The following is a 17,643-nucleotide window of genomic DNA, read 5'->3' on the forward strand; positions in this document are numbered from 1 at the left end:
CCTCCTCTCCAGCCAGGTGACGAGGGGTCCCGGGAAGGCAAAGTCTCGGGGCCTCTGACACGGCCCGCGAAGGGAGACCGAGGGGATTGTTGTTTCAAGGTTCTGCCCCACGGTCCCAGCCCCTTTGGTCATGGCAGGTGGTGAGCCCAGGTCCACCTTAAGGAGGAAAGTTCTGGAGCAAGGGCGTGCATGGGGCTGGTGTTTACTCAAGCCCACCTCGGGGGCCAGGCACGGTGCTCCCCCACCCCGTGTCGTGTCTTTAATATTCTCCGCTGCTCCCCTGGGGGGTTCGAGAAGGAGTGTGAAGGTCAAGGGCATGGCGTGGCCAGGCCTGGGATGCCTGTGGGGCCACCACGTACTCGAGCAAGCTAAGAGGCCCTGTCACAAACCACCGGAGTTGTAGCCAGGCGTTCTCACATTTGCTGGAACATAAGGCCCCCCCCCCACCCAACTTCGGAGCACCCGGTGACACCCGTGGGACTCATGCTCCGCAGTCCACGCTCTGGGAAATCTGGCCCAGCTCCTGCACCGACTGCTCGACCGGGGGCAGGTCCCTAATGTCTCAGGGTCTCTGTTCTCTTCCTACGGTTTCAGGGTGCTGACACGGGCCTCCCAAGGTAGCGTGTGTCCATGTGTGTCACGCCGTGTGTGTCCACCCTCAGCCATCGGGGTGACTGATGCCCTGGGGGCCAGGCCCTGGTGGTGAGAATCACGACGTGGACCCTGTCTCTCTCCCGTGTGCACTGGGAGTCTCTGGGTGGCTGAAACTGACCAGCAGGAGGCCACCCCCTTGATGGAGGTGGCCTGTGCCCAGGTCTCAGCAGGCAGAATGGGACACCCTCTTAGCCAGAGTGACTGGCTCAGGGTGGGGACAGGACCCAGGATGTTTCAACCCGGAAGTAATCCCAGCTCCTTTCATCAATAGTTAGGGGAGACACCGTCATCCTTTGGCCATCGTGAATGAAGGAGCGCCTGATCCTGATCACCCCTCACAGCTACCGGGGGACTAAGAGGGACCTGTTGGCTGAAGCTGAAACCACGGAAGGAAAGCAAAAAAGATGAACCAAACCTGGGTCCTTGAGAGCTGCGGGAGCAAGCCTCACCCGAAGCCCACCCTGCCTTGGACTTGCCATTTGCAAGAGGCCAGGAATCGTCTTTATCATGAAAGCCTGTTGGAGTTGATGTTTCCCTACTCGGAGCCCAAAGCTCCCCGACCAATGCTAGATGGCATGCCCCGTGCAGGAGAGGCAGCGCCGGTAACCTCAACAGCACCCTGACTCCCACGATTACGCGCTACCTTGTGGGGTGCAAACTCTAGGTAGTCCTTGCATTGAAGAGCTCCCCGCTAAGTCCCTACCATCTATTTCTTTCCATCAGAATCACTCTGGTGTCCGGGGTCTCACAGAGTAAGAATCTGCAGCCCCTGGAGTTGGGAATGACCCTTCCCCACCCAGCAGACACCTGGCATCCTGAGTTGTGGGGCCAGCCTGGGGCACCCCGGTTCTCCATGCTCCACAGGCCCCCAGCCCTGCCTGACCATAACCTCCCCAGCACTTGGACTTGGAAAGATGTCCAGGCTACGTTCAGGCCGGAAGCACTTCTACTCTGTGGCACAAAGGCTTTCCTCCCCCACTCGGCCATTTCTCTGGCTTTGCTGGAGTCCCGGGAACCTGCGGGAAGCGGCCACCGCGGTCCCCACCGGTCCCCACCCGGGAGTCTCCAGGGAAGCCTGATCCACTGGCACGTTCCCTGGGGGCTCTATTGCACAGACTGTTTCCTGCTGTGGCTGTCTTTTCCCTCCCAGACACAGAGAGAGAGAGAGGAGAGGAGGCGTCCCCTCCCTCAGCCGGTCCTGGTGGAAAGCAGGGTCCCCTCGGGCCAGGGCCACACAGGCGCAGGGCCGGCGCATGGAAATAACCGTTATCCAGGCGGCCGCGTCCATCCTGAAAGACCGGCGCCATTTCCCAAGCTGTTTCCGGGACCCCCTGGCCCCACCCCAGCAGAATCGTGTCCTAGGACCCCGAGCCCTGCAGAACGATTTCAGATTCCCCTTTGTTTGCAGGCAAAAGTCTCAAATCCAGCAAGAACAGAATGAGAACTAGGGCTCTGGTTGCAGGAGACACAAAGGGACCTCCCGCCCTGGTCTGCAGCGCCATCTAGTGGCCGGTATGAGGCATTGCAGGTCGGGTAGAGGGTGCACAGGAAATACAGGTGGTTCTCACCTCGCCTGACCCTTGAGCGCAGAGAGGGCATCACAGCCTGGATCCCGGGCTGGGAAGGACGTGGGGCTGCAGGTGGTGTCTCGATGTGAGAACTGCTAGGGACCCAGAGCCTGAGCCGATCGAAGCCCCCCACCTTGCCGAGCTCCTGGGTGCTCTCTCCACGGCTCAGAGGGACTCAGTTCTCAGGTCCTCGAAGGCTCCCATGCCTCACCGGTGAACCAACTAAGTCTTCTCCGGGGCAGCAGAAAGAGCCTGAACTAGGAGGGAGAAGATCTGGGTTTCCACTGTGAGCTGCTTGGAGCGGTGGTTTAAAATTTTAGCCTCAGTTTGCTTGTCCGTAAAACGGGACCGGGGACTCGTAACTCGTAGGGTTGTTGCAACAATCAGATGGACAAGGGGAGAACGTTCGCGGTCACGCTCAGGTCCCACCGCAGCCTGCGGCAGGAGCAGAGCAGGAGCGGCGACCTTTCAACCAGACAGGCTTGGGTCTAACGCCAGGACCCAACTTCCTAGCTGACTGCGGGAGGGTCACGTGATGTCTCCATTTCCTTGGCTGTAAAGTGAACATAGTCATGTGGGAGGCTTGTGAGCCACCCAGTCACGGGTCTTGAAACCTGGATTGACTGAAACGTTTATTGCCTCTTTTCAAGGCAGGCGAGTGACAGGTACCGAGTCAATATCACAACAAATGGGCTCAGACACGTTCCCGGTGTCCCCAGAGTGCCCAGCACAGCACCGTGGACTCAGTGATGCCGGGTAAGCCTGGGAGGCGACTGAACCAAACAGAGCAAACGGCACGGTCACAGTTCAATGTCACATGCGATTTATTCTACTTGCGCAAAATCAGTTTAGCCACATGTTGGAATGTTAGCCACATATTGTAATGCTTTACCGACTCTTGAGAATATCCACTAAATCAAAACACTCGCATTCTCCAGATATGAATCGCTGTTAGTTACACTCAGCAAAATTAATCTCCAATTAGTTGCATTCAACAAAAGTAATCTCATGAATTAAAGACCATGACCACATTGTAATTCTAAGTTCATCGAGGAAAAACGCGATGCTTTCAGGTGTTAGCTAGCGAATACAATTCAATTTGTTTCACATAAAGTAAAAAAGCACGATCCGTCAGTATGGTGTAATGGAGAACATTCTAAGATAAAAAGTTAGATTCTACACCCAGTTCCTTATTAATTCATTTTGTGGCCATATGAAAATGACTCACCCATTTCTTCTCTGCTTTCCCATTGTGCAATGGATAAATAGTACCTCTCCTGGGGTAAAATTATATTTTTAAATGGCTGTGAAAATACTTGGAAAAAATATAAAATAGTGAGTATGTGTATGTATATGATGTTATTTCTACTTATAAAGATTTTCATATTAATGGAGTGTCTTTTGAGTCCCTGTTGTGTAAATAAAAACAATGTCCTGGAAAGGCAGACGTCAAAGAGCATACATGTCCACTAAAAATAACATTAGCAGTGCATTTATGACTGACCTATTGTTAAAAGAACTCCAAGTGCACCGTCAAATATCTTTGAAAATGTGAAATATATATATTTCACTTTGGATGAATGTGATGGATGAAGCGTGGGATGGAGCGTTGGATGAACGGATGGCTGAATGGGTGGGTAGCTACGTGGCTGAGTGGATGGGGGGATGGGTGGCAGGCGACAGATGTCAGTGGTGAGCAAAACCAGAAAGGACCACTTGAGCCAGTTAGGAGGGTAAAGAGTCTGGGGGCTCTGGGGGCTGTGGAGGTGATCTGGGTGATGGCAAGGCTGGATCCAAGCTCGTTTGAAGATCCCCATGCCTGGGGCATACCCCTCACCCCACCTCCTACTCCAAAAGCTCTTACATCCGCCTGGTGGGCATTGCTTATCTGGGACCTACACAGACGACGGGTCTCCTGGGTCAGTCAGAGGCTGTGTTTTCAGCACCCCCGGGACTCATCCAAGCTCTGGATGTGGGACAGAGCAGGTTTCCGTCGATGCTTCATGGATTAAGAACCGAGGTTGATTCACAGCCACCTGCATGGAGAAGGAGGTGACCAGGGTCAGTGCGCACGCCGGAAAGGAGAGGTTCATGCAGGAATACCCCCCCGAGCCTGGGTAGTGTAGGGTGACCATCACCCCGAGGACAGGACTTCTACGCTCACTGGATGGTGAGAGATTGTGCCCGAATAAAAGGGCAGCGGCTCCCAGAAGGCACAGAGGAACGGGGACCATGGCGGCTGGACTGGTCTCCGGTGAATGGGGCTCCGGTGAATGTCAGCACATAGGTGTGCCTGGCCCGGACACCTGAGCCGGACGACCACACCCTCGGGGCCTTTGTGCCATTGTCCTGTCTGTGGAGGACACACTGAGACTCAGGGCTCCCGGTGCCGAGGGCCGTGCCGAGCGCCAGCCTGGTGGGGACGGTTTGTTTGATGTTTTTCAAAGAGCACATTTTTGCAGGAACTCGAGACCCAGTCAGAGATGTCCTTCACTTGGGAAACAGAAGCCACGGGAGAATAAGAAAGGATGAGAGGCCAATTTTCCCTCCGGTGTTTTTTCATTTTAGGTGGGGAGGACATCCAGAGTCACCTTGCCCCCACATACCAGATGTCCTCAGAAACTGAGCAGGACAAACATTGGCATCCTCGTTGGGATTCACGTGGTAAGTATTCAGTAAGATTCGCTGAAGTTCCCTTGGAACTCTATCCAGGGAGGTGACTGGCCTCGTGTGCTGGCCCCGGTCTTACTCTGCCCATCTGAACGGCAGTGGTTCCAAGAACTTAGATAATGTACACATCTGCTATCAGGTCCTGGAGCAAAGGGGCCGCGGCAAAGCAGAGGCGTGATCCCTGCAGTGTCCCTGCCAAACCAGCTCCTGGAGCTCCTCTCACGAAGACGAAGTCACGCGGAAAGGGACGTCGCCCCGCGGGGGACGTGTGCTAATCTGGCCTCCGCTGTGTGACTCAGAGGGTTCACTTGAGCTCTCTGGGCCCGATTTCCTCATTTCAAGGGTGGAGCTCCTATCAACCACACTTTGCTGGCTTGGTTCAAAGTCTTATCTCAAGAGAATAAAGAGCTGAATGTGGGGAAGGCGGCCTTGGCTGGGGAAGAGCCTGAGGAGACAGGGGCATGTCTACACGACAGTGTCCCCTGATGGGGGACAGGACGCAGCGGGTCAGTAAGCAGAAGGGTCTCCATGACTCAAACTGCGTGGGCCCCAAACCAGAGAGAGACTAGAAGGCGCCGTGCTAAGGAGTCTTAGTTATAATCCAGTGTCGTTGAACCTGAACCACTGCCAGTCACCCACATGCTGGGGCCCTCGGGGTGGCAGAGAGCCCTGACCAGTAGGGGCAGCACCTGCGTCCCCAGGGGCTTCAGGGCCCCAGGAGGGCTCCTAAGTCATTGGAGCTCTGCGGCTAAAAGAATGGACCCCAGCCCCGAATCCCAGCTCTGTCCCTTCCTAGTTACATTCCCAGGACATTCCTTCCCCTGCCTGCCCCGGGTCCCCAGCTGTGTAAGTGGTAATAACACAGCCTCACGCGGTTGTCGGGAACCTGAGGGACTTAACTTGTTTACAGCGTTTAGGAAGGGTTCTCACGCACCCACACGCTCAGCACTCCTGGGTATTTGCTAATGTCGGTAAGAAACAGGGTCCTTCCCCAAGAGCCTGCTTGAGAGGGGAGAGAAAGAAACCCTGATGAGCTATGGGGTTGCTAAGGGCGTGGGGAGAACGCAGCTCAAGTCTGGGGAGTGAGCGGACAGAAAACCCCACTGAGGCTGGGGGGAAGCTGTCTGCTGTCGGAAGGATCAGGGCCCCGAGCACTGAAAGGGCAGAAAAGCATCCCCTGGCCAGCCAGCGGGGGGACGATGAGGACGTGTTGGTGCGGCCGTCCCAAGCCAGGCATCACACACTGTGCCCGGCAGGGAGGCCAGTGACGAGGCAGGACCGAGGCCGGGGGTCAGGGGGAGCTGAGATTCCCTGTGGGACGTCCCCCAGCACCGGGGGACTCGGTGTGGCCCTGGGCAAGTCAGTCCCACCGGGGAATCTGCCATTTTCCCACTGGAAATTCCTACGGAGTGGGCTCTTCTCACGTGATGGGGTTTGTGAGGGAGAGAGCGAGACAGGAGTGAATGTCCCCTGCTGGGAGAGGTGAAGTGACAACCTGAAATCCTGGTTCGGGGCCACCTCCCGAGTCCTTAACTCCTGTCAGGGGAGGGAGCTCCCTGGCAGGCCAGAGGGGCCAGAGACACGCAGGGGACTGGGCGCAGGGGAGGGGCGTAGGGGAAGGGTGCAGGGGAGGGGAGCAGGGGAGGGGAGCAGGTGAGGAGTACAGGTAGGGGGTGTGGCTAAGGGGTGCCGGTGAAGGGTGGTACCCAGAATGCCTTGGGGCAGCCCCAGGGCCCAGAGCCGATCTCAGGCCACCGTCCCGTCTGTAACCACATGGAGTCCGACCGTGTTTGGAGGCAGCAAACGACAGCTGCCAAACGTGGCCTGTGATTTTTTCTCTCTAAATCTCAAAGCCTTTACAGAAATCACAGGCCTGGGCGCTCCCCGCTACAGGCGTGCGCTAAGAAAACGGCGCTCCACCGGAACGAGCGTCACCCGTCTGTGATGAGCTGTATTCGGGCCCAGAAGGAGGTCCAGGCACCCGTGACCGTCATGGCTCAAAAGAGCCACTTCACGCTCGGGGGTGCAGGTACTTAAAATCACGGAGAGGACACGGCAAGGCAGAGGCGTGTGCCCATCACATCATCCGGGACACGAGGCACAGCTCGTGGCGAGGGCAAGGCTGTGGGGACACAGGACAGAGAGGAGTCGCGGATTCACTCAGCACTCAAGGTGCCAGAGGCCGCCAGGGGTCTGCCTGTCCTCACCAGCTTCCTGCCCTCTGTGCGCGTGGTACCGCCGTCACCCGGCCCTGCTACAGAGGAGGAAAAACGAAGAAACCAAGGCACCAGGGGCTCGGGGCCTCACCTGGGGCCGCCCAGGAGCAGGGGGCACAGGGCTGGCCTCGGAGGGGCACCGGGGCCGGCGCTCGTCTCGCCGCACCCCCCGGGGGCTCCGCGAGGCCTGCCCTTGTGCAAATGGACAGAACCTGACCTGGACAACCGATGGCCCGCTTCCCCTCCTGCAGCTTCGGGGGCTTTCCGCTAAGGGGCACGGAACGTGCCACCGGCCACCCGCCGTTCTCCAAAGCCCCCAGCACACGCCTCGCCAGTGGCGAGGGTAGGACGCGCGCATCGGAGGCGCGTGGCTGTTCACCCACCTGCGGGCCCGCCGGGACCGCCTACCCAGAGAACACCTGGTAGCCGAAGTCGTCCGGCCCGGCTCTGAAGCTGTATTTGCCTGTCATTCTCTGGTAGTGCACGAGGACAAGGGCAGCCGCCCCGGCCACCACGGCGAAGATGGCCACCACGATGAGGACCAGGTAACCGGCTCCCAGGCCCGGCTCCGCGCCTGGACGCTCACCTGCAGGGAACGAGACGGATACAGCTGTGAGGTCCGCCCAGACCGGGAGGGACGTGCATCACCTGTGGCCCCAGCCCTGCGACCTCACGGTCAGGGTGGGCCGGAGGGCTTAGGACGGATTGGCGATGGAGCGAGCTCGCCACGGAGTCCGCCGCTCGGTGACCTTGTTATCTGGATCTGACTGACCGGAGCACCGTGCTGTGAGGCTCCGCACGGGCCCGTGCACGTGTGGGTTTCCGAAGGGGACAAAGCAGGTGTCCCAAGCCTGAGAGAGCGGGCGTCAGCCAGGACAGCTCAGCCCGCCCGGCGTTCTGGATCACTCCTAGCCCCCCGGGGAGCGACAGGGCCCACGGTGCGGGGAGGCTGAGAGCTTGGCTGCGCGTGGAGACCCGGCCGGGCGCTGGAGAGGGGCGCGGGCCTTCCCTGGACCCCGAGGGCCAGTAAAAACACAGGAAAGCACGGACCCAAAAAAGTTGGAAATGGGGACTCGAATACTCAGGCACCCATTTATTCACAACAACCCAAGGGCGGAAACAAGCCAAGCGTTCATCAAAGGATGAGTGGATAGGGGCGCCTGGGCGGCTCAGCCGGTTAAGCGTGGGACTTCGGCTCAGGTCATGATCTCGCGGTTCGTGGGTTCGAGCCCCGCGTAGGGCTCTGGGCTGACAGCTCGGAGCCTGGAGCCTGCTTCCGATTCTGTGTCTCCCTCTCTCTCTGCCCCTCCCCCACTCACACTCTGTCTCTCTCTCTCTCTCTCTCTCAAAAATAAATAAACATTAAAAAAAAAAGGATGAATGGATAAACAAATGTGGTCCATCCACACAATGGAATATAGTCTGGCCATAGAAAGGAGCAAAGTCCCAACGGGTGCTTCAACATGAAGGAACCTCAAAACATCATGCCTAGCGAAAGGGGAGAGTCACAAGGGACGGCACACAGTATGACCCTGTCTATAGAACTATCCAGGAGGGGCAAAACCAGAGGCAGAAAGCAGACTGGTGCCCGGCTCTGAAGGAAGGGGACGGGGAGGGACTCCTAATCGGTGCGGGGCCACCAGCCGTCCCCACCCCCAGGGGAGAGAACTGCTCACCCCCGTGAGGAAGTCGGGGTGCGTGGAGCACAGCGAGAGTGAGTGGGACCCACGACAGGGCACCCGCAGCAGGAGCCAAAGCCACCCCTGCACCACGTTCACCTCCGTCCAGTCCCCCTGCATTGGGGGTGTCCACCTGGGTGACAAGGGACACCCGAGAGCCTGTCTCTTGCGTGGTTGCCGAGGTAGATGTCACTCTGGGTCTCCAGGGCATAGCACAGGTATGCAAAGTGGTCCGACAGTGGCATTGGGGACCCCTCCTGGCTGCCTGGGACAGAGGCAGTCATATCCTCCAGAGGGAGGGGCGCGCTGGACGAGGATCCTGGGGGCACGTGCTGGAGCCACGTAACCTCCCAAGGCGCCCAGACACGGGACGGCCAGTTCCCCGACAGCTGCAGGGCTGGCCCCTAGACCCGGCCTCTGCGGGTGCTATAAGGGGCACCTGGCCTCCTCCCGTCCTCCGTGCGGGGCCGCGGTGCTAGCCCGAGCAGGGGGACCACACTGAGGATGTTGCAGCGGGAGAGAGGTAGACCCCGCTCACAGTGGAGCCCAGGGCGGAGCCCGGATGCAGCCTCCGGAGACAAATGAACCTGTTTGCTCGCTGCCTGTTTCCCCGGGTTTCCGTCACCTGCAGCCGAACGCTCCCACCTGACCCACCGGCCCAGAGCTGCTCTAGGTGGGGTCCACAGGCCAGCACGGTCCACCGGTTGCTGTGGCCCCGCAGTGGTTACCAGTCTACACAAAATGGAGAGCAAGACATGACCCTCCCCATGGGAGGGGGTGTCTACCTGCCCAGGAGAGACCGGTCACGTGGCGGGAGTTGCATGCGGGGCCCACAGTCGGACCACCTGTCAATCTCTTAATAAAGCACTGGCCCTTCACCAGGATGGCTTGAGAAGCCTGCACCGCGGGCAGGACGGTTGCCACGGTCACTTGGGGTAACCCACACAAACAGTCGTTTTGCAAAGACACTGAGTGATCAATGCTTCGGTGACGGGGACACAGCCCCTGCTGTGGGAAAGTGATGGAGAGCCTCTAAGCACATGTAGGGAACCCCCAGCTCCTCACTTCCGGGCAGCCTCAATGATGATTCTGGACCCTTCCTTCCGGGACACTTGTGCATCCGACAGACATCACGTCAACTTTCTCTCCCTCTTTGTACAAAGCAACTCTAGCGAGGGAGGACTAATGAGTGATCTCGTGAAGCAAATGGCTACAGAAGGGTTCCCGGAAGGAAATTAGAATATTGCGATGCTAACATAAGATGTCTTGGCAGCACGCATTCCGGAACGATGCCCACGGATTCCTCCTCAATCTCACCAATGCGCAGTGCTACGTGCGTCCTCCAGAAAGATACGTTGAGGTCCTGACCCCCACTACCACAGAACGTGATGGTCCTTGCAAATGTAATCAGTGAGGGACTCCTAATCGGTGCTGAAGCAGGAGAGGCTCTGACCCAATAGGACCCATGTCCTTGTAGGACGGCCATGTGAGGACACAGAGGCACCAGGGGAACCCCACGTGAGGACAGAGGCAGAGCTCCGGTAACAAGATTCTGCCAGCCAAGGAGAGCCACAGCAGCAAATGCCAGAAGCTGGGAGAGCCGGAGATAGATTCTCCCTCACTGCCCTAGCAGGACCCAGACCTGTTGACACCTTGATCTTGAACTTCTGGTCTCCAGAACCATGAGGTGCTCAGTCTGTGGCACTTAGTGTCCTGTGGCCCCAGCCCCAGAAAACTAACACGGGGGGGCGGGGGGCAGAGCGTGGGTGCACAGTCAGGGGACAGAGTGTGGGCACAGGGTGGGAGGGGGGCAATCCCGAAGAGATTTGTCTGCCAGTCTATCCCACCCCTGCAGTCCCCAACAGTATTTCTGTTCATATACACAATTAAAATGCAAAGTTTCCACCAACTGGGAGATTCCATGTTTCTAAATGACTTTTCTGTACATTTATATGGCACAATTATGGAGCACACAAGAGCTAATAAGACAATGAGAAAGAACGATACACCAAAGGAATGATCCTTGTTTTTGAGCCTGACAATTTATACCCTCATTATATTTGGTGTTCTGTGCAATGGTTGTCAGTTGGTGCTCTACTGGCTACAAATGATAACAACTAGCACTTATCTGGTAATTTCTATGGACAAGGCACTATATGAAGTAGAAATTAGTACTGTTCTCATTTTATAGATGAGGGAAATGAGGCACAATGGAGTATGCCCATGCTGCAGAAAAAAAGGAGAGTGCTGGACACATAGTAGGGATATATGCCTGCCACATAGATGGAATAATGAATAAGTGGGTGGATGGATGGATGGATGGATGGATGATGGGTGGATGGATGGTAAGCGGGTGGATGGATGGATGGATGGATGGTGGGTGGATGGATGGATGGATGGAAGGATGGATGGCTGGATGGCTGGCTGGATGGATGGAAGGATGGATGGGTGGATAGATGGATGGATGGTGGGTGGATGGATGGATGGATGATGGGTGGATGGATGGTAAGTGGATGGATGGATGGATGGATGGATGGAAGGATGGATGGATGGATGGAAGGATGGATGGCTGGATGGATGGATGGAAGGATGGATGGGTGGATAGATGGATGGATGGTGGGTGGGTGGATGGGTGGGTAGGTGGGTGGATGGATGGAGGAATAATGGTTGGATGGATAGGATCCAGAAGACTCAGGAATTTTCCCAAGACCACACAACTAGAAGCATGAGAGTCCATATTTAAACTCAGGTCTCCTGACTCCAAGCCCAGTGCTTTTTCCACTCCAGTAGTTTTGACATTATCTATAATATCTGTGAATAAATAGGAATCCCATTTCTATAAACGAGAATGCAATTCACACATATTGTCTTTCATATTAGGGCTCCTGGTCAACCAGTTCTCCTCAGCAGGTTAAGAAATGAGGAGGGGGGGGCGCCTGGGTGGCTTGGTCGGTTAAGCGTCCGACTTCGGCTCAGGTCATGATCTCACGGTCCGTGAGTTCGAGCCCCGAGTCGGGCCCTGTGCTGACAGCTCAGAGCCTGGAGCCTGCTTCCGATTCTGTGTCTCCCTCTCTCTCTGACCCTCCCCCATTCATGCTCTGTCTCTCTCTGTCTCAAAAATAAATAAACGTTAAAAAAAAAATTAAAAAAAAAAAAAAAAGAAATGAGGAGGGGGTAGGAGAAGCATGTGGTCCCAGGATGGGCCCTTCAGCTGCCTGATGACCAGTGCAGACACCAGAGCCCGGAGCCCAGCTCCAGAAACTCCGAGTTAGTAGGCCTAGGACGTGCCCCCAAACCTGGGGTCTTTTAAATTTCACAAATACTTGGATGAGAACCAACAGTTGAGAATCGCTGGCCCTTCTCTTACTCCCTCATCTTTCTTCCTAAGCCCTGATCAGCATTCGGACCCCGGCTCACATCCCGCATCCAAAGCCCAGAAGTTCTTGTGCAGGAAAATATGGAGAGGCAAGGAGGGCCATCCAAGTAGGGAAAAAAGCAACAAAAAAGGAAAATCGACTAGGATTACATTTAGCTGCAAACGGGAGAAAAAGCCAAATAGCAGTGACAAAGAACATGGAAGTTTATGTCTCTCTGGCACAAAACTTGGAGGTCGGAGGTCTGGCCTGACCTGGCTGCCTTGTTGTAAGGTGTCCTTGGAAATGGGGCTCCTTCCAGCTCCTGTCCCCATGGCCCTCCCCTGGGGTCTGAGAAGGGGGATGATGAAGAAAGGGGAAAACAATGGCCTGAGCCCCTGGGGAGCTGGCACTTGACCTCCATTTGCATTTCATTGGCCAGAACTTACTCATAGGGTCACTCTCAACAGCCAGGTTGACTGGGAATTACGGTTTTCATTCCCGGCAGCCAGCTAAAAACGGGGTGGGTTGGGGGTGGGGGCGGGGTTCTATTATGATGAAGGGGCGAACAGATATTAGGGGACAGCTAGCCATTTCTGTCTTCGTACCCAAAGCACGCCATTTCCCCCAACCAATTTTTTTTTTTTTTTTTTTTAAATTTCTTTAATGTTTACTTACTTTTGAGACAGAGAGAGACACAGCATGAGCAGGGAAGGGGCAGAGAGAGAGAGGGAGACACAGAATGTGAAGCAGGCTCCAGGCTCTGAGCTGTCAGCACAGAGCCCGATGCGGGGCTCGAACTCACGAACCGTGAGATCATGACCTGAGCCGAAGTCGGACACTTAACCAACTGAGCCACCCAGGCGCCCAATTTTTTTTTTTTTGAAAAAACAATGAAATCAATCTCAAAGGAAATAAAACGTCTTCCTGGAAAAATGATGGCAGCCTTTGAAATGACGTGGAATGTAATTGGCTTGTGGAAGTTTTATACCAAGAGAGAAAGCGATGTCATTTTTTAAATTTTTGCATCTTCCGAGTTAGGCAAGCCCAGAATAAACAGCTTAGGCATCACCTGAGTTCCTGTGGCCCAACAACCCGTTCGGTGTGTTTATCCAACATAAACACATGGCTGGAAATACTGCTTTATCTAAGGGTGCGCTGACATCCTGAAGCCCCAGCCTTTTCTTCTGCAACGTGGGTATGACAATGGCCCCTCCCTCCCGGCCACACTCTGCAGGTGATGGACTCAATGCAACCCGGGGAAGTCGCTCTCAGCGGCCAGCAGCTGTTACGTCCCCTGATCCCGAGTCTGCTGCCAAACATCCCAGGTGCTCTGGCTCCCGAGGGGCGGAGTTGTGGCTCCCACGCTGGTGAGATGGGACTCAGGACTGTCCAAACCAAGTCACCAACTAACCTTCAGACCGGACGAGGGGTCCCCAGGATGTCTGGTGTATGGTGGATGCCTCGCTGCTTCTCGGGGACTTGACGTCATTGCAATTCTGTTGTTTTGAAAGAAAAGAAACTTCGAGTTAGTCGAGCAGAACTACTGAGTTCGGAGACAAGTCCTGACCGTCGGGGCGGTACCCTGATCCGTACATTCTATCTGGCTGGAGACAGCAAGTCGAGGGTGGGTGAGCTCAGACAGGGGAGGGACCTGGGGGCCTGGACCGCCTGGATCACAGGAGGAATCGAGGTTCAAGAGAGCAGCCCGCTGCGCCTGCAAGCCCTGGCCCCTCGGCCCCTCAGGCCCTCTGTCGGCGCTGAGTCATGTTGGCGTTCTCCATGGCCATGGCCAGCTGCAGCCGCCTGCTCCTTTCAATGCCTCTGCCTTGCACGAAGGTTCAGGGACACGGTGGAACCTTCTTAGAATACACCTGCTATGGGCTGCATTCTGCCCCTCTAAAAGATGTTGACCCCCTAGCCCCCGGTACCTGTGCATGTGACCTTATTTGGAAATAGGGTCTTTGCAGATGAGGAGAAGGTGAGGTCATTAGGGTGGGGACCTAGTCCAACATGACTGTGTCCTTGGGAAAAGGGGACGTTGGACACAGACACAGACATGCACAGAGGGAAGATATGAACACACAGGGAGAAGCCGGGTCTGCATCCCAAGGGGAGAGCCTGGAATGACTCTCCCTCGTGGCCTGAGGGGGAGCCAGCCCTGCCCCAAGGCTGATCTTGGGCTCCCCGCCTCCAGGCTGTGAGAGAATGCACTCCTGATGTCTCAGCTACAGCTGCGGCCACAGAAAAGCAGTCAATGCCTCTCCTAGGAAAGCTGGGAAAGGAAGGCGTGAAGCCATATTATCAAGAATCTGAGAACCGGCCCCTCCTTACAGGGGTGGTTGTGGCTATTAATACTCTTAGTATGTCTGAGGGGCTCTTGGAGCCTGGTGCAGGGTCATGCACGCCCCTAGCTGGCAGTCATCCAGGGGTCTGTGTCCCTTTCAACCCTTTTTTCTGGAAGATCTACTGTGTGTGAAAAAGTGACATCAACAAAATTGATGTTCCTTGGGTTTCTTCTCCTATGCGTGTCCTGTGGATCCTCGGAGGCTGGTGACCTGGGGGTGGGGAGGGGGACTATAGGGGTTCTGTGAGCAGCACAGAAACAAGCCCATCACCCAGAGATGAGGCAAACACACAGCCCCTGAACCCAAGGCCAGCAGAGTTCTCTCTACTGTCCTGGGAGCAGACCGCATGTGACAGTGAGCTCACATCCTTGTCTGTGGTGTGAACAAGGGCTCTCAAAACTCAGGACTGCAAAGCATATTTCACATTCAAAGGTCTATGGAAATGGGAATGTAAAATTATTCATTATCCCAAATTCGTGCACATGAAAATAAAAAAAAAACCTCTTATTAAATATCACAGTGGCTGGGATTCAGTAGTGTTCCCTCAATGTTACTAAAAATAATACTGAATTAAAGCAAAGTTTTTACACCTGAATATGCATTAAAGCACCTGGAGGAGAAGCACCACTGCATCATGGCCAGGAATGGATGGGATGGGATGGGATGGAATAGGGATGGGATGGGATGGGATGGGATGGGATGGGGATGGGATGGGGGATGGGATGGGATGGGATGGGATGGGATGGGGGATGGGATGGGATGGGATGGGATGGGGATGGGATGGGGGATGGGATGGGATGGGATGGGATGGGATGGGATGGGATGGGATACGGATGGGATGGATTGGGATGGGATGGGATGGAATAGGGATGGGATGGGATGGGATGGGGATGGGATGGGATGGGATGGAATAGGGATGGGATGGGGGATGGGATGGGATGGGATGGGATGGGGGATGGGATGGGATGGGATGGGATGGGGATGGGATGGGGGATGGGATGGGATGGGATGGGATAGGGATGGGATGGGATGGGATGGGGTTGGGATGGGATGGGATGGGATAGGAATGGAAATGGGATAGGAATTGGAATGGGATGGGATGGCCAACATGTGGTATGACATCTGGAAGGATGTAGCTTAGCCAGCTAGCTGCAGAGTTCTCTGCCCACGGGCTGCCTGCCATCCACGCCTCATTTCACACCTTATGCAGAGTCTGCTCCCAGAGGTCGGGCCCCAGAGCCGCCCAAAGCCTGGGCTTCAGATAACAGAGTGGCCCTCCTCAGGGTGATCAGGGGCACAAGTCAGACACAAGGTTAGAGAAGTAAAACACCTACTATTTTGCACGTGCTTCCAGGGGAGTCCATGCAAATACGAAGCCTGCAGTGCAGGTAGACGATGGAGTTGTTGATGAAGGAGAAGATTTTCAGCTTAAACTGGGCCTTGCTGGAGTCCCCGTTCTTGATCACGTTCGTGTGTGTGTTGGGGATGGGGCAGCTGGGAAGGAAGGACGTGGCTCATTAGTGAGGAGCCGGCCTCCCATCCCCGTCCCAGATGAGCTTCCCAGCAGTACCTCTGACTGCACACACCGTGTCTGCCATCACCCATGGGAGGCGAGGACCGCCACCCTCCGGTCCCCCAGGGACGCGGCCCCCATATCCGTGCGTGTCTGGGAGGCAGCCCACACCCGACACCTGCCTGTTGTTGATGAAGCCAAACATGACCGGGTCCCTGGCGTTGCTGGATGGTGTCGCCCAGCACTCCGTCAGGACCACCTTGAGGTTGCTCTTCTGTTTATAAAGCCCCACCTCGATCTTGACATCATCACTGGCAGACACACTATAATTTCGAGGTATAGGGGAGTCCCCAATAAACAACCGCATCTCGGTGACAAAACTGCCAGCACCATGGAGGTCCTCGATGATGGTATAGACCCTGTAAGAGCGAGTGGTTTCAGGAGGTGCGCTCCTGTGACCCCACCGCTTCCCATTGCTCCCCAAAAAGCAACTCCAAAGAAGTATGGAAATAAAGGAAGACCGCCCAGATGAGAACAGGCAAGGCTACCGATTCTGAGCTGGCTGGAGCCGTGTGTCGCCCCCCAACTTGAGTTTGGAGGAGACTCAAGGACAGACAGGGGAGGGGCATCCTCAGAGAGGGAAAGGGAGGCCCCAGGCGCCCCAGGCGTGTCATGGGGAAGCCGTGGGTGGGCTCACCAGGACTGGAGTGTCCTACGGGATTGGCGAGGGTGCGTATCTGGCTTTCTTTGGTTGGTCTTAAGTTGGAAGTGAGGACAAGTATTAGGGGACCTGGGGGTTACGAACCAAGTCCTGGCCACTGTCCGTTTCTATATTCAGTCTCACAAAAGGATCCCCAAGTGACTAAAATCCTAAAGGAACCCAAAGTTGGGGCACCTGGATGGCTCAGTCGTTTGGGCGTCCGACTTCGGCTCAGGTCATGACCTCACAGTCCATGAGTTCGAGTCCCGTGTTGGGCTCTGTGCTGACAGCTCAGAGCCTGGAGCCTGCTTTGAATGCTGTGTCTCCCTCTCTCTCTCTGACCCTTCCCTGCTCACACTCTGTCTCTGTCTCTCAAAAATAAATAAACATTTTTTAAAAATCCTAAAGAAACCCAAAGTAAAGGCGCTAGAGCGGACAGTGAGCTGGAGAGGGGTGGGGAGAGACCTCTCCACTCACCCCCATTCTGGGGTGTAGCCTGACGATGTCAGGAGGTCGTTCTGGAAGGCACAGTGGATGGGGCTCAGGATCTTCAGATGGTGGATGATGCCCTCAGGGGACAGGTCGTTCCTCAGGGTGGTCCTCACCACCGTATTCGTCACGTTCTGAACACAAACAGGGTGTCAGTGCACTCCTGGACCCCAGCAGGCCCCCCAACACGACTGCAGACTGGTGGCTCGGGAGTGCTGGGGGAGGGCTGGTTCTTCTCTAACGCTTGTCCCCAAAACAAGAAAACCCGACAATCTCTTCCTAACATCGAATGCCAGAGAGCGTGACGTCCCGACCCCTGGTTTAGCCTGCGTCCTATGCCCATGTTCCTCGTTGGAAGAGAACCAGAGACAAGCCGGGTCAGCCGATACCCCAAATAATAGATCGGATTCCTCCCCCAAATAACCCCCAAGCACGTTTCTGAAAATCAGGGCA

At 55.8% G+C, this 17,643-nt stretch overlaps 1 protein-coding gene across 1 annotated transcript in view; it reads right to left on the minus strand.

Moving 5' to 3' along the window:
• Nucleotides 1-2,991: 2,991 nt before the first annotated feature.
• UMODL1 (uromodulin like 1) overlaps nucleotides 2,992-17,643 on the minus strand; it is a 66,486-nt gene continuing 51,834 nt past the window's right edge. The window contains exons 18-23 of the mRNA XM_042902986.1: nucleotides 17,179-17,324; nucleotides 16,184-16,420; nucleotides 15,823-15,982; nucleotides 13,555-13,639; nucleotides 7,492-7,694; nucleotides 2,992-4,258 (exon numbers count right to left, since the gene is read on the minus strand). Coding sequence (XP_042758920.1) covers nucleotides 7,513-7,694; nucleotides 13,555-13,639; nucleotides 15,823-15,982; nucleotides 16,184-16,420; nucleotides 17,179-17,324 — 810 coding nt within the window. The 3' untranslated portion in view covers nucleotides 2,992-4,258; nucleotides 7,492-7,512. The remainder of the gene's footprint in view (nucleotides 4,259-7,491; nucleotides 7,695-13,554; nucleotides 13,640-15,822; nucleotides 15,983-16,183; nucleotides 16,421-17,178; nucleotides 17,325-17,643) is intronic.

This window comes from Panthera leo, chromosome C2, assembly GCF_018350215.1.
Source record: "Panthera leo isolate Ple1 chromosome C2, P.leo_Ple1_pat1.1, whole genome shotgun sequence".
Lineage (NCBI taxonomy): Eukaryota > Metazoa > Chordata > Mammalia > Carnivora > Felidae > Panthera > Panthera leo.